The sequence below is a fragment of the Plasmodium knowlesi genome, assembly GCF_000006355.2.
Source record: "Plasmodium knowlesi strain H genome assembly, chromosome: 11".
Classification (NCBI taxonomy): domain Eukaryota; phylum Apicomplexa; class Aconoidasida; order Haemosporida; family Plasmodiidae; genus Plasmodium; species Plasmodium knowlesi.
Window position 1 is genome coordinate 102,396 of NC_011912.2, and position 20,744 is coordinate 123,139.

General features: G+C 37.6%; 6 protein-coding genes across 6 annotated transcripts; 4 read left to right on the forward strand and 2 right to left on the reverse strand.

The window, feature by feature from the left end:
• Nucleotides 1–930: 930 nt before the first annotated feature.
• Nucleotides 931–5,892, forward strand: PKNH_1102400 (DNA repair endonuclease XPF, putative; the record flags this gene model as incomplete). The annotated part of the gene is made up of 1 exon (XM_002261163.1): nt 931–5,892. The coding sequence occupies one exon, from the start codon at nt 931–933 to the stop codon at nt 5,890–5,892; it is 4,962 nt and encodes a 1,653-aa protein (XP_002261199.1).
• A 1,702-nt stretch (nt 5,893–7,594) lies between these two features.
• On the forward strand, nt 7,595–9,085 carry PKNH_1102500 (mitochondrial carrier protein, putative; the record flags this gene model as incomplete). The annotated part of the gene is made up of 1 exon (XM_002261164.1): nt 7,595–9,085. One exon carries the CDS (start codon nt 7,595–7,597, stop codon nt 9,083–9,085), a length of 1,491 nt encoding a protein of 496 aa, XP_002261200.1.
• A 1,644-nt stretch (nt 9,086–10,729) lies between these two features.
• On the forward strand, nt 10,730–11,008 carry PKNH_1102600 (mitochondrial import inner membrane translocase subunit TIM9, putative; the record flags this gene model as incomplete). The annotated part of the gene is made up of 1 exon (XM_002261165.1): nt 10,730–11,008. One exon carries the CDS (start codon nt 10,730–10,732, stop codon nt 11,006–11,008), a length of 279 nt encoding a protein of 92 aa, XP_002261201.1.
• A 629-nt stretch (nt 11,009–11,637) lies between these two features.
• On the reverse strand, nt 11,638–14,082 carry PKNH_1102700 (heptatricopeptide repeat-containing protein, putative; the record flags this gene model as incomplete). Its single annotated transcript, XM_002261166.1, has 1 exon — nt 11,638–14,082. One exon carries the CDS (start codon nt 14,080–14,082, stop codon nt 11,638–11,640), a length of 2,445 nt encoding a protein of 814 aa, XP_002261202.1.
• A 1,559-nt stretch (nt 14,083–15,641) lies between these two features.
• Nucleotides 15,642–17,367, forward strand: PKNH_1102800 (ribosomal protein L1, putative; the record flags this gene model as incomplete). Its single annotated transcript, XM_002261167.1, has 6 exons — nt 15,642–16,021; nt 16,271–16,376; nt 16,534–16,682; nt 16,799–16,897; nt 17,046–17,105; nt 17,235–17,367. The coding sequence occupies 6 exons, from the start codon at nt 15,642–15,644 to the stop codon at nt 17,365–17,367; spliced, it is 927 nt and encodes a 308-aa protein (XP_002261203.1).
• Nucleotides 17,368–17,446: 79 nt separating this feature from the next.
• On the reverse strand, nt 17,447–19,337 carry PKNH_1102900 (conserved Plasmodium protein, unknown function; the record flags this gene model as incomplete). The annotated part of the gene is made up of 6 exons (XM_002261168.1): nt 17,447–17,548; nt 17,705–17,776; nt 18,118–18,191; nt 18,404–18,692; nt 18,883–18,990; nt 19,284–19,337. The coding sequence occupies 6 exons, from the start codon at nt 19,335–19,337 to the stop codon at nt 17,447–17,449; spliced, it is 699 nt and encodes a 232-aa protein (XP_002261204.1).
• Nucleotides 19,338–20,744: the final 1,407 nt, after the last annotated feature.

The window sequence follows — 20,744 nt, forward strand, 5'->3', positions numbered from 1 at the left end:
AACGCAAAGATGATCATAGTGATTTTACCTTCATCATATGCAACTTCTCAATGTAAAAAAAAAAAAAAAAAAAAAAAAAAAAAAAAAAAAACGGCTAGTAAATAGTCATAAATTTTTAGCACAAAAAGGGGACAATGGTGATATGTCTCTTCTTCAAATTCCTGCATGCGGACATTTGAAATGTTTATAAGTCCAAGTGTGTGTAATTCCTATTCTGCTACTTCCATGGTATACCCAATCGAAGATAATTTCACCCTTCTGCATCAAATGGGGAAGGAAGATTATCCGTAAAAAAGGTCTTTATCCTCTTGCTTAACTTCTCAGTAGTACATCTCATCTTTTTTTTTTTTTTTTTGTTACCACTGTAGACCGATTGACATTTGAAATGTTTTCTTTCTCCCTGTAAATGTGATCAGCCTGATGCACGAATGTTACTTCTGCAAAAGTTCAATCAAACATTATGTACTTTTTCATCACGTGTAGTTGCGAGCCCTGTGGTATGTTCCACACCTCCTCACACCATTAGCGCCCCTTCATCTGTTTCACCCCTTTCAGTTTCCGCCTTGTTTGGGCTTCAACTCCGGTTGACAGAAGGTTGCCCTTCCCTTGCCCCGTTACCCACTCCTCGAAACGTATTGCACATTCACCCTTTGCAAAATGCAGGATTTAAAAAAGGAGACTCCCTCCTCCTCCTCTTCTCCTTTTTTTGGTACCTTTCTCCCATTTTTAAGAACCCACTTTCGCATTTGTTTTCATACCCTTGCGACAATTTCTATGATATTTTTATTTTATAAACCTATTCCTATGTGTGTTTAAAATATACATATATGTACATATACATATATACATATATGTATATATTTTTTTTCCTTTCCATGCCGATGTTGACTCCCATTCAGCGTACTCCCCTCACACATATAAACGCGCAAGATGTACCCACTCTATTATGAAAAAAAAATCGCCAAAAAACTCATACAGCACGATGCCCTCATTCTCTTAGCGGATGGATTTAACGAACTTAACATTCTAGCAATATTCATTTTTTACTACCAGAACAAATGCCTGTGGTATGAAAAGTACGCGGAGGAGCAAAATATCTTCTTCCAGCTATTTGGGCTTAACATACGCAAACGGGTGGATGGCGACGAAGATGATGAGCAGATCGAGGGAGACAGTGCCGGCCGGGGTGATCAATACAGAGAAAGTACCTCCCCACCGCGGAACCCCTTCAACCGCACCAAACAGAAACATATCATAAGTTTGAAGGATAAGACGGACAACCCACTTTGGAAAAATAAAATTAATGTGCTCTTGGACTCCTTCAAGTATGACGAGCAGGGGGGGAGCGGCGCCAAGGAGGATCCACCCCCACAGGTCAAGAAAACGGAGGTGAAAAATGTAACCGACGAGGAAAGTATGTCAGACCGGAAAAATGATAATATCAAAGAAAGTGAGATGGCCCCAGCGGGTAATGAGAACAAACTGATATTCATCCTGAATGTCTCTCCAAAGGAGTACAACCTATTTTTGAAGTACCAACTGGATCTGTACGAAGAGATCAGTAAGATGGACAACCAATTCAACGATAGGGTAAAAATAAACTACCTGAAAACAGAGTACATAAGGAGCCAAAAATCCAGCGAACGAATCGATCTGTACATAAAGAGGGGAGTGTACTTCATCTCCTCCAACATATTATTGATAGACATGTTAACATTTAAAATTATCCCGGAAATAATTGATGGTATTTTTCTCTGTAAAAATCACAAACTAATTTATAACATGAAGGAAGTATTCATCACGGAGCTATACAGAAAGAGAAACAAATATGGATTCATAAAAGGAATTAGTAGTAACAAAAGGTTAGTAAATAGTCAACACATAGTAAATTTAATTCAAAGGTTGAGTATAAAAAAAGTATACTGTTATCCCAGATTTCACAAAAATGTACATATCTCCCTTAACAACAACTTCCTACAACCAACCATTTACGAAATAAATATGGACGTCCCATCTGACGTTAACACCATGGAGGAAAATTTACTAAACCTAATACACTACCTAAATTTAGAAATAAAAAAATATCATACCTTTACTGATTTTGATATAAACGCACTGATATATTCAGACAACGCGGAGAATTACACCATGAACTATATCAAGACTAAAAATCTAACCTACAACACCAAAAAATTGTTGAAAGAAATTATTGTTCTTGCTCATGTGCTTAATAATTTGTATGTCTATGACCAAGTGGTTTTTGATAACTACCTTAACAACATAAAAGAGGCAGACAAAGAATCCATTTGGCTCTATTGTAACGAAGCCAATGATGTGTTCTTTTTATCTAGGGAGAGAAAAATCAACTTTTTAAAATCAATTAACCTGAACCTAGAACTGGATATCACCAAACAGGACAACGTTTCCGTTATCTTCCACAAACTTAAAAACGAGGGGAAATATTTCCACAAGGCTTATGAAGTCAAGTGCACGCAGAGTGAATTCTACAACTGGATACACGAACTCGTTTATCGACGTGACATACACGTCAAGGAGTTTAGAAAGTTGAGCCAAAGGAGGAAATGTGACGACACCAGTGTAGAATGTACCTTCCCTTCTACTCGCAAAAGGGCAACAGAATGTTCTCATCAGCCAGACACACACAAGAGACCCAAAGGGAGTCTTACCCACGAGCACGCCAAGAATCTCAGTACATCAAACAAAGCATTGTCGCAAACAGAACAAAGGGAAGTGCAGCTAGGTAACAGGTACCCCCATATGGTGAGCTCCCAAAAGGGGAACCACTACAATTTCAAGGTGAAAATTGAGCAGAGCACTCCGGATAAATATGATCCAGGCGTTCACAGTGAGGAGCAGCGCAATACAAATGGGAAAGTGAGCTCCCCTGATGGGGGAATGCCAGGGGATGCTCCTGAAGGTTTCTCACGGGACCATCCGCTGGACCATCCGCTGGACCATCCGCTGGACCATCCGCTGGACCATCCGCTGGACGATTCACAAGACCATTCGAAAGACCATCCGAAAGACCATCCGAAAGACCATCCGAAAAAACATCTGAAAAACCATTCGCAAAAAATAAAACAAGAAAAGAGAACCTCTGACGCGGGGGCAGGAAATCACAACGCAGATGATCAATGGAAGAACGAATCACATACCAATGAAGCCACTGGCATGGATGGAACGAAATGCCACATGGAAGAAGACAAAGTAGACTACCCCATTGCAATTATAGTGGATAACTTCTACACCCAAAAAGAAATATACAACCTACTAATGCACAAAAATGATAACGCTGTCGATATGAACCTTTTCCGCCCATCGGATGAACAAGTGAATGAGTTCTACATTTCAGACGACTCATCTAACTCTTCTTCCAGCCGGTCAGAGGATTTCTTTCAAAAAAACAAAAACATTCTTCACTCAAATAATGTTGATTATTACATCCCTTACAGAATCACTAAGAATAAAGCGACATCGCTAAAATTTATAAAACCACACGTGTATATACTGTGCATAAATAAGAATTACGATATGGTGTACACATCAGAAAATTTCATCCAAAATTGTTCTCTGAAAATTGACGCAATCAATGCGAACACTCGCAACGGAGGAAGCTCATTCACGGAGGAAGGGAACTCACCCTTCAAAGGTACAGAACACACAATTGGATTGAAGAAAAATAACGCATCTTCTAAACAAAGGCATGATGACATCTTCCAAATAAATGAGTACTGTGGAAATCTAGATTTTTTGCAACTGTTTCTAATGGAGGTTAAACCCTGCAGAATTATCATCACCAAGCTGGACCTAAGCATTTTTCGTAACATAGAAATTTATTGTGCACGCTTGTTCCAGTACAATGTATATAAACTACGTGGGCAGAGTTACTTCCCGCAGGTGATGAAGTACGAGGAAAATAGTTGGATGTATGACAACATGGGTGAAGCGCAACCCTTTTTGAAAAAGGAACAGGCGAGTAGCCCACAGGCTGCGCACCCGAAGCGAAGCTATTATAAGTTTGAAAGTAAAGATGGTAAAAAAGGTACATCGGCGCATCACTTGTCTGATCGCGGTGCGCAAACCTTCAAGACACTGGAGATGCTGAGTGCCGCATCCAACACAGTCGAAGTCTTCCTCCTCTTTTACAAAAACAACATCTTATACAACAAGTACCTGAATGATGTGAAGGTGGAAAAAAAGAATTGGCTCAAATTTATCGAAAATAAAAATAATTTTCGATTCCAAGTGGATAGAAATGTCTTCAACAAAAATAAAGATCTGTTTAAAAAAGTTGTGGATTCTTATTTTCTCTTCCAAAAAAGATTTAGAGAAAATAAAAAGAATATCTTCAATTTTAATAAAGCACTGTGTGAAGAATTTAAAATTTTCCAAGAGGTCAAACAAGACGAACAGGTGGAAAATAAAAACGCCTTCATAAATAATCTTAGCACAAACTATATTAGCATGGAGGAGGAAGAAGTTTTTATGCACAACTATAGAAACAAAACAAGTAAAAAAAATGAATTAACTTTCTCCAACTTGGATGAAAAAACCATTTCAAAAATTCAACAAGTTTTAGAAAAATTTTCTATAGATTCTTTTAATTTAAATTTTATCCTGTACAGTATTTTTAACAATACTAAACCTATCGTCATCGTTGACATTAGGGAATTAAAATCTGATCTATCCTACAAACTGTACACAAGCAAAATGCACATCATCCCATATTCCCTACTCGTCGGGGATTATATCCTCACCAAGGATATCTGCGTTGAAAGGAAAAGTATCGTGGACCTCATTCAGTCATTAAATAATAACAGGTTGTACAATCAGATCAATCAAATGTCCAAATATTATTCCATCTATGTGTTGCTAATAGAATTCAATACAAAACATCTCTTTTACTTCTCTTCCCTTAGCGATAAAAGCTCCGTTTACACTAAGTTAATCATTCTGTGCCTCCAGTTTAGTAGACTGAAAATTCTGTGGAGTCCTTTTTCTCTCTTTACCGTTAAACTTTTTTGGTCTCTTAAAATTAATGCTGAGCAACCCGACATCTTCAAGTCGCTCCACATCGACATGACCCTGGAACGGGATGCCCACGAGCACCTCGACAGGGATTCCAGGCGGGGCCAAGCGAAGTCGACACCCTCAACGGAACTGCTACCAATAACGCAATCACTACCACTAACGCAATCACTACCACTAACGCAATCACTACCACTAAGTGAACCCCTATCCACAACGCAATCGCTACCCATGTCGAGTACCCCCCATGCGGAGCCCCCCACCCCAGCGCAACAACCTAGCCAAAACACCCTCGAGCGCCTAGACAGCTACGCAGAAAAAACGTCCAACAACGAAAATGAAAAGGAAAAGGAAAATGAAAATGAAAAGGAAAAGGAAAAGGAAAATGAAAATGAAAAGGAAAATGAAAATGAAAATGGAAATGAAAACGAAAATGGAAATGAAAAGGAAAATGAAAATGAAAAGGAAAATGAAAATGAAAATGAAAACGAAAATGAAAACGAAAATGAAAATGAAAATGGAAATGAAAACGAAAATGAAAAACAGCCAGACGCCTATAAGTACGAAACAATAAGTGACCTCTTCGACAAAAATTTAAGTCCCCCCCCAAAAGGTGAAGGGACCAGTTACACCCTAAAAAGAATGGAGAGCATCACCAACTGGAACGCTCTGGAAATATTGAAAGCACTCCCGGGCGTTACGGAAAAAAATATGCACCTCATCATCAACAACGTGAAATCGTTGCGCGATCTATGCGAAAAAACGGTCGAGGAGTTGGAAGCCTACATGAGCAAGAGTAATGCTAAGATGCTCTACGAATTTTTTAACACAGACGCGGCATGATCCCTCCCTTACCTTGAATCACGTACGACAAATGGACCTCTTCGGAGGGGAAATATTAATCCCAGTGATTACTACCCCATTAACATCAGTCACTCTCCCGCTTGTCATACTTTTTCGTGCACTTTTTTTTTTTTTTTTTTTTTTTTTTTTTTTGTTACCTTCCCCCATCGTCTTTCTTGTTATCCATTTGTTCGGCCAACCGATGGAAACACTTCACCGTCCTCTCCCTCGATCATTTGATTATTCAAACTTCGCATATGAAATGATTCTTCGGATGGGGCCTCACTACGGGTCTCCAACTAACGTTTTAATTCCGATCGACGCATCGGAAATTGGATACGCAAACAAACAGGTCTAGCCGATTCCCCCTTTCGTTACTCTCGCACGGTTATCGTTCATAATAGGTCTACACCGATAGAAGAAAATTATCCATGTAAGTTCTCCTCATTTTGTTACACATCCATCGTAAGGGAAATATATTTAACTCAGTCCGTGTCGTGCACGCCTTCCTCGCAGTAGCACACTGAGAACAGGATACTTCACTTTGAGGGGGATCGAAAATGGGGATACACACACTGTATACTGTCATATGCAGATCAGCAGAACAGAAGAGACATTCCTTCTTCTCTCCCCTTTTTACACACGCCAAATATGATTAAATCACATTTTCCTATCATAATGGGGCACCTTCCTAGTGATGTAGTTCATCACGTGAAAATGCACCAAAGGGGTAACTAAACATTTTTTTTTTTTTTTTTTTTTTTTTTTTTTTTTTTTTTTTTTAACTCCTCTCACTTTGGGATAATCACCAATTAGAAAGAAAAATCCATCACACTGATTAATCAGATCTGATGTCGCATGGGTAATGCCTCCGTACTAACACATTATGTTCATTTTTTTTAAATCGCTAGCTATAATCGTACCGTTTCTCCACTACGTATATAATAATGTCGACGTTGCCATGGCGCAAATAGTTTAAGGACCAACCAAATATACGGATGTTACATACTGTTGTAGCGGGCCATTTTTTAGCGAATGCCTCGTTACTTTTTTAACCCCCTTTCAAAATGTAACACAATGGAGAAGTAGTAAACCTCATTTTGCTCCTGACGTGATGCATAGTTGGAGAAAAGTTTTTTCTCTTTTTTTTTATTTTTTTTTATTATTTTTTTTTTTTTTTTACAAAATTTTAAACTAGTGCAACAATATGAGGAGGTATACGTACCAACGAAATACTTAAGAGGAGTGTATTTTTTTTCAAATGGAGAAAATTTTATATACGCTTCTCTTTATTCCTCCCCCTTCGTCACCTTATTTTCACGAATGCGAAACCTTATCCAAACGACTCTGCGAATGAATCGTAAAAATTCCTATGTACAATGTACATTTTGATGCATCCATAACAAGGTAATACTTAGCCCCCTGGACAATCACCTGAACGACATGGGTACACTCATCCATCCCCCCGCATGACACATGACGAGAGGCAAGACACACCCTAATGCATACCGGCGTATGTACAACCGAATAAAAATCTCTACATAACTGGGCCAAGGTATCCTGCGCGTCAGCTCAAAGTGCCACCACTCCTATCAGAGGTACCACTTCGATTTGAGGCACCCCTTCCCCGTGGACCCACATACACTCCATTTGCTCGCATCCCACTAGCGGGCCTCCTGCCTCCCCTTTGCCGACCCCTTTTATGGAATCAGAACTCAAAAATGAGGAACAGAAAAAAAGAAACAAAAAAAAAATCCTCCTGTGCGGCCTGGTCTCAGGCATAGTTACGAAAACGTTATTTGCCCCCATGGACCGGATAAAGCTTTTCTACCAGATACAGCCAATGTTTAACCAGTACTCAAAGGAGAAAAGCAAAGATGATTTAAAGGGCAAGAAGAAAAAACGCATCAAGAGCAGGAGTTTGCTCCTAACCGGTGTAGACCAGTCGAGTAGCATACAGAGCGGGATGACAGAATCGGTCTCAAAGAGGAAGAGATATGCTCACAACGAAAATGTGCACTTGCGTAATTTAAAAAACACCATAAATCAAATAATTCATAATAGTATAAAAAAAAAAAAAAAAAAAAAAATTATCAACACGAGCGTAAAATACGCTCAACTGTGCAGGCACTATGATCACGCAAAGTATTCTTCTCCACACCAAGTTTTTAAAAAAATTTTCCACACATATTATCAAAATAGGACAAACATAAATAACGCAAATAATAATTACTCCCTTTTAAATATCAACACTAATGTCAAACACGCCTTGAGAAGCAGAAGCATCTTTTTCAGTAGGACAACACTCAGTCCTAGCCATCCAGTCAAATACCAAAGTATTATTCAAAGCTTTCTTTTTATAATAAAAGAAGAGGGCATATTGGGACTGTGGAAGGGAAACTTAATCAACACCATTCGAGGCGGAATTGTCTATTCAGCAAAATTTGGAACAAACGATTTGATAAAAGAAAAATATAAAAAAAAAAAAAAAGATGACAGCCCTGCAGTAGAGGTATTCCCCAAAGGCTTACCCAAAAAAAATGATGCAAAAAGCAATAGCCAAAAAATGCAAAAAAACTTTAATTATTACGAAAGTGTAATAGCTGGCTATGCCTCAGGTATAATACAAAAGACGATCTCATATCCCCTAGATTTACTAAGCATAAGAGTAGCCCTAGGAATAAATGAAAAATATTTGAGAAATAACAGCTCTATGTTTAATAAAAAAAAATCCATCCTTGGTATTATTCGTGAAATTAATAGTAATGAAGGATTTGCAGGATTTTTCAAAGGATATTTACCAACGCTATTAACAGGGGTACCTTATGTAACATTACAAATGTTATTTTTCGACTTTTATAAAAATATTTTTGAAAATTATTTTCCTCATAAATCAAATTCCCTAAGTTCTGTGGCCATGTACTCATCCATGGCCGGATCGCTCAGCAACCTCTCCTCCTTAATAATTGTCTTCCCAGGGGACACCGTTCGAAAGAGAATGATGAACAATGGAATAGACAACAAAAATTATATTTACAAAAATACCATTCATTGTATTAAAAATATTTATCACTGCGAAGGGGTCAGAAATTTCTACTACGGTTTGTTTCCCTCCATGCTCAAGTCCATCCCTTCGGGCGCTATACAGTTCATGTCCTACGAAATTTTGAAGCATATGTTGTCGCAGGCCTGAGCTTTATGCATTGGCGCGACAGGTAGAAGTGGAAACACACTAGCGTAATCACAGTAAGGCCTAATCAACTTAATATCTGTGGCAACGTCTATCCCGTAAAAAATGAATTATCAATCCTCCAAATGGTGTAACTGTGTAACTGCTCATCCTCCATGCCGATCATTTTTAAAACCATGCCCTGTTTTCACATGCCCCCTAAGCAGCTTTTAATCTTTTCCAATTTTCAAAGTGTTCAAAAATATTTTTCATTTATTCCACCGTTTCTCCATCCGTTTGTGTTTCGCTACAAGTGAATTAGCGCCCCTTTTACCTGGATGGCGTAATTTTCCTTCCCCCTCTGCTGCACAGGACAGTTCCTTCATGGGCAAGTTACTCTCCTGCGTATTGTTTCGTTGCTTCTCCTTTGCGCCGTTACGATACAGCTTGCCCGTTTTATTTTATCTTCCCATTATTTCTCCTTTCCCTTTCCCTTTCCCACGCTCCCTGCAATTTGTCACTGCTCCTCATACAATTTTCCATTCAAGGTATCCTTTTTTTGAGTTCCCCATTTTTTTTCTCATAATAAATAACAGTCATAAAAACTGTATGATTTAAATTATTTCAGTTTTTCAACCATCTTGATATCCCGCATTCCAGGAAAACTCGTAATAAATAATGGAACGGATAAAATTGCCACAAAGCAATGATCCAATTTTTGGATAACGGGACTTTTAATACATGTTGTAGGGTACACCTTTTCGCCTCCACACTTTTTGCTCATGAAAAAACATGTGCACGCTACACTTTCGGCCATTATATTACCTATGCAGATTTTAAAATGACGGTAAGTTCATTTTTTCATGTCAGCGCAGCCCTTTTTTTTTTATATGTATGCATCATATGAATGTATATATATATATTGTGCACCTTCCTCGCTCTGCGCATATTCTGGTCAGAAAAATAGCTTACATTTGCCGCAATATTGACAAAAAAAAAAAAATAAATAAATAAAATAATCGTCCCAGGAACACCGGATTTTTTTTTTATGTAAAAGTGGGTAACGTGAAGGAAAGCTAACTCAACAAATCAGGTTTTAAAAAATAACTTCAAAATGTACTCCATTTGCCAAGGAAAAATATGATAGTAATATCCTTTTTGCTTCTCAAATCGACGTTGTTGTAGTTCGCAGAAAGGATTAATACTATTCCATTATGCCTCCCGTTTTATTTTACTTGTAAGCGCGGGCATGAACAGATACCATGTGCATATATTCACGGCTTCCACGTGCACCTCTTCCCTTTTAGTAAAGGAACGCTTATTCACCATTCTACATGTTTACCCTTCAATTGAACGTAACAACATTAGCGAGATTCGCCATACATTGACAACGCTGCGCTTTTCGTGTTAATGCATGATTTTATGTAATTTGCTCCTGTTCTCCTCCCCTAGCAAGAAAAAATAACTGCACTACGTGTCACCCCGTCGAACAATAATGCCAAACACAAGCATACATGAGCATACTGAAGAATGATGTGCCGAAGTATACAGAAGTTCCTACAAAAATAATTATCTGCAGAATAGGTGTACCTGTCCTATATCACATACTAATATGTGCATATTCAATTTTACAAAATAAATATTAAGACACATTTAGAAATAAAAAAAATGGAGAAGTCACTCGATTTAAGCAGCTTTAACAAAAGCGATAGGGAGAAAATTATGAAAAAGATAAACAAAGCGGAATATGAAGATACCATGAGCACATATAACTCCATTGTGGAAAGATGCTTTAATGAGTGTATCACATCATTTAGGTCCAAAGAACTTGATAGCAATGAAAACAACTGCATTTTAAATTGCGTCAAAAAGTTTTCCGTTTTTTCGCAGAGAATTGGCATGAAATTCACACAAAATTTGAACAACGAAATGCAAAAAAAGGCATAACTAGCAGAGTTCGCCAGAAAAAAAAAAAAAAAAAAAAAAAGATTCCCCCCAATTGCAGGGAACCTAGCCCAAATAAGCGAATAGAAGGTACATTTGTACACCCAGTTATACGCATAACTGCGCAGACGAATTTACAAAAATTAATTAAAAGTCACAAATAAGTAAAAAAGTGTGCAAATTCTTCAGTATATCACTACGCGCAAGAGACATAAGCAACGTTGCTGTGCTCATCCGTAGTGATATTACTTTTTTAAGAAATTCTGTTTTATTCTGTTCTGTCATTTTTCAGACTGTGCCCCTTTGAATTTTTTTATAAGCTGATTAGGCAGGTTATACTAACATGTCTGTTCTTCTTTTTCATATGAACAGTTCATGCAGAAATTGCACTTTTGTTTCTTTTTGGCTGTTTTTGCCTTTTTCTACTTTTTTTTTTTTTTTTTTTTTTTTTTTATATATATATATATGAACTGTTCAGGCAGATTTTGCACTTTGTTCTAACCTTTTTTTTTTTTTTTTTTTTACACATTATTGCAAGCCCTAGTAGCTGGTTCTGCATATCTACATGTTTTATCGTACATAATCACGTGTTTATACCATCACGGCGTTTCTTGACCATGCGCCACCTCCCCTCAATACAATCTGTTTGGTTTGTGCAGATAAATGCAGTCGTCCCTTTCCAACGATATTTCTCCTATATGAACCAGAAATTTGTGTAGTACATAATTACTATTTTTAATAAACAAAAATGTTAAAATATATTTTGAAAAATTAAAAATGAATGAAAAGTAGCTCTTGGACAAAACGTAAAAGTAAATGTTCTCCATTTTATTCTCTTCCGTTTTGTTTTCATAAAAATAAATTAGCGACCCCAACAGCTTCTCCATGTGCCTCTCCTTGTACATCACTTGATACAGGGGTTGGCACTCATTAAATTTGTCAATCATTTGGTAGACCTTACTCCCTCTATACTGTAGCAGATAAAAAGCGTAAAATATTCTCGAGTAGAGGATATAATTTATGTTTCTTTTTAAAAAAAAATCACAGAAACGGTCCAAAATATCGGGAATATTCACCAGGTTGAAAGCATAGTATTCCAAAATGTATATAACGTTATTTATATAAATCTTATTGCTCATTTTTATGTTGTACAAATTGTTTGGATAATAATTGTTCCTTTTTATATTTTCATAATCAATGAAGCTAAAGTTTACAAAATCACTGTACATCCTTTTATTTTCACGGTCACCTACCCTTTCCTTTTCGTCCTTGGTACTCTTACCTTCTTCCTCCATATGGACGCTCCTCAAATTGGTGAATTGATCTTCGTAGTTCATCTGCTCAATGCTCTTATCAATGCTCTTCTCGATTTGGAAAAAGAGTTTCTCCACCTGTTTTCCAGACGAACTACCATCGTCCGCATTGTAATTGAAGTGGTCTCCACGCGGATTGCTATCAACGAGGTTGTCCCCACTACTTCCTTCACTCAGCACGTTCAACATAAGCCCATTCAGTACATCCAAAAATTCGTTCTCCTTAAGAGAAAAGTTGTGCAGAGCCTTACAAAGCAATCCCACTTCATTGACACTAAAAAAACTGTGATATTTATAAAAAAATTGCAACGAATAGTAAATTAGACTCCCATGTTTGTGACTTGCTTTGCTAAAGGATAGCATCAAAAAACTCACCAGCAGGGGAGTCAATTTGGTCGACTGTTTACCAACTTCCTCTGCGACTTTTTCCAAGAGGAATTTATTTTTATCTATGTTTCCTATGGAAGAGGATATCAAGCATAAGGACTCAATGGGCATGCTCTTCAATTTTTTCCTCGTTATCGTTTCCACATTCTTTAAAGCATTCTTAATGGAGTACACCACATTAACGTTGTACGAATTTTTCTTTAGGGCGTTCGTATGCTCCCTGAGGGTTTGCAGTTCATCACTTTCTGTGAGGAAATTATTTTCCAAAATGGACAACCTTCTTTGTATGATTCCTCCTGCGTGGGTGGATGCATCCCCATTGGAAACGGCAACCACCTCGCCTACCGAGTCGGTGACTGTGTCCCCGTATACCCCTGTGGGATCCTCTCTTCCCATGGCTCTACCTGGCCCATTTGGGCCCCCCTCCCACTGTTCCTCATAGCGTAAAGCGAAATTCTTTATCAAGCCGATGAGTTCCTTCTCCTTTGCAAAGTAGTGATAATTCCTATGGCACTTCTTACCAACGTAAGACAAAAAATTGTAAAAAATGGCTAGCTGCTTGGACTCAGAGCCGAGATTTACATGTTGATTAAAATTATGAATTAATGAATTTATGAGGATGCTATTATTTATGTTAAAATTTTTAAAAAAAACGAAAAGGACAGAAAGCTGAAATGTGTCGAACTCATTTATATTTTTTGATATGCTATAAAGTAATATGGTTAAATAATTTTTGGAGATAATTTTTTTCTTGTTAAAGCATTGTATCAAACAAACTATTTTTTTTAAATTTAAAAGATGGAAATTGTGAAATATTCTCTTCTCAATTAGGAAAAAAAAATTATGATGAAAATAATTCAAATTTGTGAAGGAGAAATATATGTCCACTAAATCATCACACGTAATTAAATGGATATTTTCGCTCAGGACATCTTTAAAATAGCAAAATAAAAAATAATTTTTGCATTTTATCATGGAAAATTGTTTTAACAATGTGACTATCTCCCCATATCTTAATTTTTCCTTATTCAGCAACAAATTTGTCGAAACACTTCTCAACAATTCAATATTATCACTCTTGGACTTTATGTATACATTTAAAACTTTGATGAGATCACTTGTGTTGTACTGGTAGTAATCACTTAATGGGGACGGGATGGCTGAGCATGTGGATTTTTGTAAAATTATATCATCATCTCTTTTTTCTAATTTTGTCTTTACATTATTGCCATTTGTATTTGTACTTGTTATCGCAGCATGGGTTGTGGCTACACCTCTTTCGCTTTTGTAAAGCACGAATGCGTTTTTTTCCTCCCTTGGAAATGTATACCTTCTTTTTTTGCGTCCAAAATTGGTTAAAATGGTAACCCTACGCATTTTTTTTTTTTAAATAATTTTTTTTTCATTTTGAAAAGTTTTTTTTTTTTTTTTTTTTTTTTTTTTCCCATATTCCTTTTACTCACAAATAATGAAACATTTTCTTTTTTTTTCTTTATCACAAAAGTAAGGAATTTGCATTATATCCTATTTGCTTTGTTTTTTTTCATAATTTGTGCCATCATCCCCATTCCACTTCTTTCCATTTATTCCTTTTTTTTTTTTTTTTTTTTTTTTTATACGTATTCGTGAATGGCACTAACAAAAGTGTATACACGACCCCCTAAAAGGTTACTTCCATTTATGTGTTACATAGTTTGAAAAAAAAAATACAAGTATACATCCTCAAGTTGGTACGAAATTACATTACACATGCATCCCTTTTTTTTTTTTTTTTTTTTTTTTTTTTTTTTGCATATTTTACATACAGTTCCTGGCATTTGCCGCTTCTTATAGCGCATCCACAAATATAAAGCGCCCTGGGGTGAGAGTAGGAAAAAAACGTTTTTTCCACTCCCAATAACGTAAGTAAGCAAGTCGCTACAGATGTAACGCATCTCCCCCGTTGCAAATTAATAATTGTTCGTCTGATCCTTCCCGTCTCCCCGCGCGCGTGATTTTTCTGTTTATGAACCTCTCCCCTTTTGCGTGCACGTGCAATTGTACGCACAGGTATACGCGGTTACGCGAGGTGTTTGTCCTTCATTCGTTTGTTATTCTCGTTTGGAATCTGTTTGCTTATTCGATCGTTTCTTTGGTAGACTGTTTGCCCGATAATTGCCCGATTCCGTGTGCCCCCAAACTGCCACGCCGTTTGTTCCGTGCCCTTCCTTTTACAAAAATGTAAAAACTTATGATGCATGCCACGCGCGAATATTTATCAACGGGATACATGTGCCTTTTCTCAACTTCTACACGCTCTATACTGCTTACACGCTCTATACTGCTTACACGCTCTATACTGCTTACACGCTCTATACTGCCTACATGCTCTATGCTACCTACATGCTCTATACTGCCTACATGCTCTATACTGCTTGCACGTTCTACGCCTCCCCCTGTTGGCATGCTTCTCACTCTGACTCGCTAGCCAATTCTTTGAACTTGTTCCTTTTTATTTCCTCTGCATAATTTGTAAATCCACTTGCATCCCTTCGAATGGCATTTTTGTCATCTCCTTTTTTTTTTTTTTTTTTTTTTTTTTTGTGACTTCTCCCTTTGTAACCACCGTGCCAGTTATCCCCCCAAATTTGTTTACATATAAACATAGGTAATGAAATAAAACTTCACTGCTTTACTAAGCGGTCCCGAAGTCTGAAGTATTATATGCAGACGCATGTCGTCAGGATAGGAAAATAAAAAGGAAAAGAACAGACACACCCACCCTTCGTTGCTACAGTTTGTTTAGACGCCTGTGCAGTATCGGGAAAAAAAATTCCTCCCCCCACGGTGTATAGAAGGGGAAGACAAGTCCGAGGGCCCATAACGCTCCCAACTTCGACACACGACTTAGCGTGTTTATCACCCCTTATCGTGTTGAAAACGCCTTAACAAGCAAAATGAAGACCAAGACCAAAAAGAAAGAAATACTGGAGAAGAAAAAAAAGGAGAACAAGAAATTCCTAAGGTTTGTAAAGACGAACCAAAAATATGAAAAGTTCCAGAAAGCAATATTAAATGCAAAGGGATCCCAAATCAACCATAATAATAAAAAGGGAACACAAAAAATAAAAATAAAGACCAAAGAAAATATGCCCATTCATGTCAAGACATTTGAAAATATCATTGAACCGAGCACATTCTCTAAAGCATATGATTTTATATTTGACAAGGTAGTGAATGACCATGTGAAAAATCTCCTCTACGATACGCACATGTTGTACTGCAATTTTGATTTATCCACCATATACAACGTAGGAAAGGCCTATAATTTCCCGATGTAAGTTTATGCGCAGATGCAGTGCGGTCCTCTTGAAAATTCAGACCGATAATACTTGTACAGTGTGTGTGTTTAAAAAGGCACAGGATGGTCTGCGGTTGAAATTCGCTTTTCCTGCGTGCGCGCCAAGTTCACCATTTAGCTAGCTAGCCTTTCTAGGGGAGAAACCTCGTGCAAACGACGAACGCACTTCACCATACCATATTCACTCCATGTATTTTTTCTCCTTTCTCCCTGCACACCCTGTAGCAATTTAATTCATCCCTACTACATGGATGTGATTATCTTCGTGAGCGATGAAAGCGAGAAATGGAGAAACATGGTTATAGAAAATAAAATAAAGAGGGTAAAAAAGGTACGCCACGGAACGTAGCTCCTAAGGGGGCCCACTTCACAAGTGCCATACACCACCTGTGTATATATATTCCATTTTTAGCTACTCTTTATGTTTAACCCTACCATGCGTTAAAAAATTCCTCTCACTTTTATGCATCGGACTCCCCCATTGTTAGGTTATTACGTATGACAAATTCGAAGGCGTCTACTACAAAGAAGATATGCTAAAGGAGCAGATAAATAAATACGACTTGTTCATTTTTGATGCTAGCATACGCACGAAGAAATATTCCCACCTCATTTCCAGGATTAAGAAAAACAACAAGTAAGTTTTCATGAGGCAAGTGCATAATCATGTTATTTACTTTTTCCGTTTTTTCTTATTACATGTACACGCACGTTAATACCCTTTTCTCTTCCCCCCTACGTACCTCTTCTCAGAAACTTCACAACGTTGCAATTAGACGAAGAAACATTTGTGGACAGTGTAGACAAGGTTATAAGAAGGACCTATACCGACCTGAATAAAGGATCAACACAGTAATTTGTCATTAACCTCCCTTTCCTTTTTGCTTTTTCGACTAATGCACTGATCCACCATCATTAATATTGATATGTGTGAACAACCATCGTACATACTTCTCCTTCCCGCATGCACATTTCTCTTCACCCCTCGAACCGTTAACAGCTCTGTCCCCATCGGGTATCTTAGCCTAGGAAAGGATAAGCTCTTTGATAACATACGGGAGTAAGGGGAAAAAAAAAAAAAAAAAAAAAAAACAGCCACCACAACGCAATGCAATTCAATTAGTTCTTTAGGTGTTGTAATATGCGCATGGCTAATCGAACGCGTGTTTTTTTCGTGTGCCCTCCGCAGGACGACCAAAGGAATGCTCCAGTTTTATGAACAAAAAAAAATGTCAGTGGTGTCCATCAACTTAAGGTACGTAAACATGACAATCCCCGTGTACATACACGTCTTAAAGGATGGTATCGCAACAGAGTACTAATCTTTTAAGGGAATTCGATCAGAGGAAAAGGGGAGCAGGAAATATCTCCGTCGGAAGCGTTAATTCTAAACCCTCATTATTAGAGGGAATTCTTGCAAATGAAGCAGAGAGCCAACTTGTTCGCAAGGGCATTGAAACAATGAATGTGATAAATAGATAGACAGTTCGTGCATTGCCTGCTCTGCAAAAGGGAGGGAACAATGGAAGTAATGATGTGTGAGCAGAAGGAGACATACACTCCGGGGGGCAAAGACGCTGATAAAGTATCTCACATCACCGGAATGTCGTAACTGAAAAACCGCCCCAAAAGGAAAAGTTGTAAATGCAAATCGCTTACTTCCACAATCACTGCGTTGTTGCAGAGGGAACACTTGTCCAAATTGGTAAGAGGGAAGTACTTTATCAGATCCTTGAGGAAAAATGGAAAATTACGCATGCGCATTTGTGTTTGCATGTGCATTTGTTTTTACATGCGCATTTGTGTTTGCATGCGCATTTGTGTTTGCATGCGCATTTGTGTTTGTATGCGCATTTGTGTTTGCATGTGCATATGTGCATGGGTGAAAACATCTCGCGATGGCTTCACCTCACCTACATGCCGATTCGTTTCTGTTCATTTTATTTTTTTATTTTATTTATTTATTTTATTTTTTTTTGTATAAACGTGCGTGTGTACCATTGCATACACCCACGAACACGCGCATACGTGCAGATTGCATGTTTGTTTGAACTTGTAAAAATTGTCCATACCGTAAAAAAACGAAGCCCCAGTGCTAATTCTCCTTGTTCCATTCGTAGCCACTTGTGAACCAGAAGTTTGTTAACTATATATCAGGGTTGGGAAGGGATGCATATGCATGAATATATAGGGTACATAAAATTAACGGTGTAGGAACCATGCCGGTACTCTCAACATCTGAACAATGTGTTATTGAAAAAGATTTGCGTGGCAAGTAAGGGAGGAGTTATTATTATTATTTATTATTATTTTTTTTTTTTATCATCACAAAGGGAATTACTCCCCCCTTAAACTTACGTATAGACTTCTGCACGTTGGAATTTTTTATGTTTAACTCAAGACACAAGGACTCATAAGTTACGCCCCTTCCGTTCATACTTAGGTACCGATTATTACTAACTATGTAATCAATAATTAAATAATACAAACTTATTTCGTTAGTCTTAAATAGAGAATTGAACAGATGATCATCTTTAACGTTAAGAGCACCAGATTCGGTGGACATGTCCGCTTGGCCGCTCTTCTTAGGAATTGTCCATTTTTCACACCCGATGATGAAGTATTCTTCTCCGTTTATCAGTTCGTTCTGCAAGGATGGGAGAAAATGCATACGCGCACTTGTTTGTTTGTTTGTTTGTTTGTTTGTTTGTTTGTTTGTTTTTTTTTTTTTTTTTTTTTTTTTTATGTGACTGGGTTAACGCAGAGAATGGACAAACAAGTCCGAACGCACAGATCTTGGTTGATCTCCTTCACTACCCCACATGGGCACGCCTTACATTTATGATAAACCCGAGCGACCCCAGCTGCTCATTCGCATGCTGAATAATATGATTCACATCTCCAAATTTCTTTAGCAAATTGAAAACGTACTTTTCTTTCAGGCACTGTAAAGGTGAAAATGACAGGTGATAAACAAGCATGTCAACACGGTTAAATTAAGATTTGTATGAATATCTACGCAAATGTTATGGTCCCTTTACTCATCACAAAAAAAAAAGAAAAAAAGAAACACACACACACACAGGGAATGATGCAGTATGACGCGGCGATATGCAACACCTCTCCGTTGTAGTATTATTATCCACTGCTAAAAAAACGCTAATCATTTCATATTCTTCGGGAAAAATAATCAAGCGGGCATTTTGCCCCCGTCTTTCTATACCACTCATCACTTAACCTTCTCCTTAATCAAAAGTTGTGATAAAATGCGCGCTGCCCATTCTACCTCCATTTCTTCGCAAAGATGCAGGGATAGGGTATAGAATGACAGGTTGGCTTCGGCACGTTTAAATGTAAATGTACTGAAGCAACAGAGGAAATGTTCTCCGCGTGGATACGCATATCAATGGGCAAAAATTATACGCAAAATTTACAGGAAAAAATATATATATATAGGCAAAAACATACATTTACACATTCGTAGCGTAATCGCTCTCCGCATAGACCGAATTAACACTTCCATGTGCCCCCCAACCCTCAGTGCACATAAAGGAAAAGTTGATCAATCCACACCTGCTAGGTTGGAAGTATTTTCGTTATTCTCTTTGCATGTTTTTTTTTTTTTTTTTTTTTTTTTTTTTTTTTTTTTTTTCCTTTCTTATAGTGGCACCCAAAATTGCTCAAAAAAAAAAAAAAAAAGTAAAATGTTATCGGCTACAAATTGGAAAAAAATTGGAGAAAAATTTTCCAAAGAAAACAACTAACATTGCAACATGAATTTCCTCCCTTACCCATTTTCGGTGACATGCATATACAACTTTTCAATTTTACAAATTAGTATACCCCTTTTGTAGGCTTTTCCCGGGGTGTTACACCTTCGCAGGCGTGTTAGCGCTTCTTACCGCCCCAAAAGACGCAAGGGGGGGGAGAAAATGCCAACATTAGCAACATGCGTGTGGTCGTCGACTTGTGTTATATACCCATGTGTTACGGACAATTGGCTCCTTACATGAAGCTCATCCATCTACTTCCCCTCTGTGTGCACAACTGCACGTACCCTGCGCATGCCGCTTCTCTGCACTACCCCCCCTCCAAACTTGGTATTTCCAACACAACTATATTATCATTGTGGCCCCGCATTTTAAACCCCCCAAAACTGTCAAGTGGATTTTTCTCCAGTAGCATCATAAAATGTGAGTAAAAATGCCAAACGAACATGTGCATTTATTTTCTTATAAATGATTGTATGCACATGTAGTGGATCCTTCCTAAAAAAAAAACTTCCTCCCCCAAGGATGAACGTTTCCACTGGGCGCATTCATCCACTCCACCACGATTCCAACGTTCACTTCGTTCCTTCCTCCGTAGGCCAAAATCGGTGACCATTTTTTATACTTGAAAAAAAAAAAAAAAAAAAAAAAAAAAAAAAAAAAACCTACAAATGGAAATCCTTCGCCTTTTTAAGCGGCGTTATTTTTCCTTTCTTCTTTTTTTTTTGCTTTTTTCTTTATCACCTTTCTTTCGCACAAGGATGGGAAAAATGTAACTTTCCTTTTTTTTTTTTTTTTCACCCCAATTTTGAACACTTATTCATTAAGGAGAAGTTTTTGCATTTTTTTTTTTAAATAATTTTTCGTTCCATTTTTTCGCCTTTTTCCGTCAGCTTTGTTTTGGTATCCTGACATTTTGGTATTTTCAT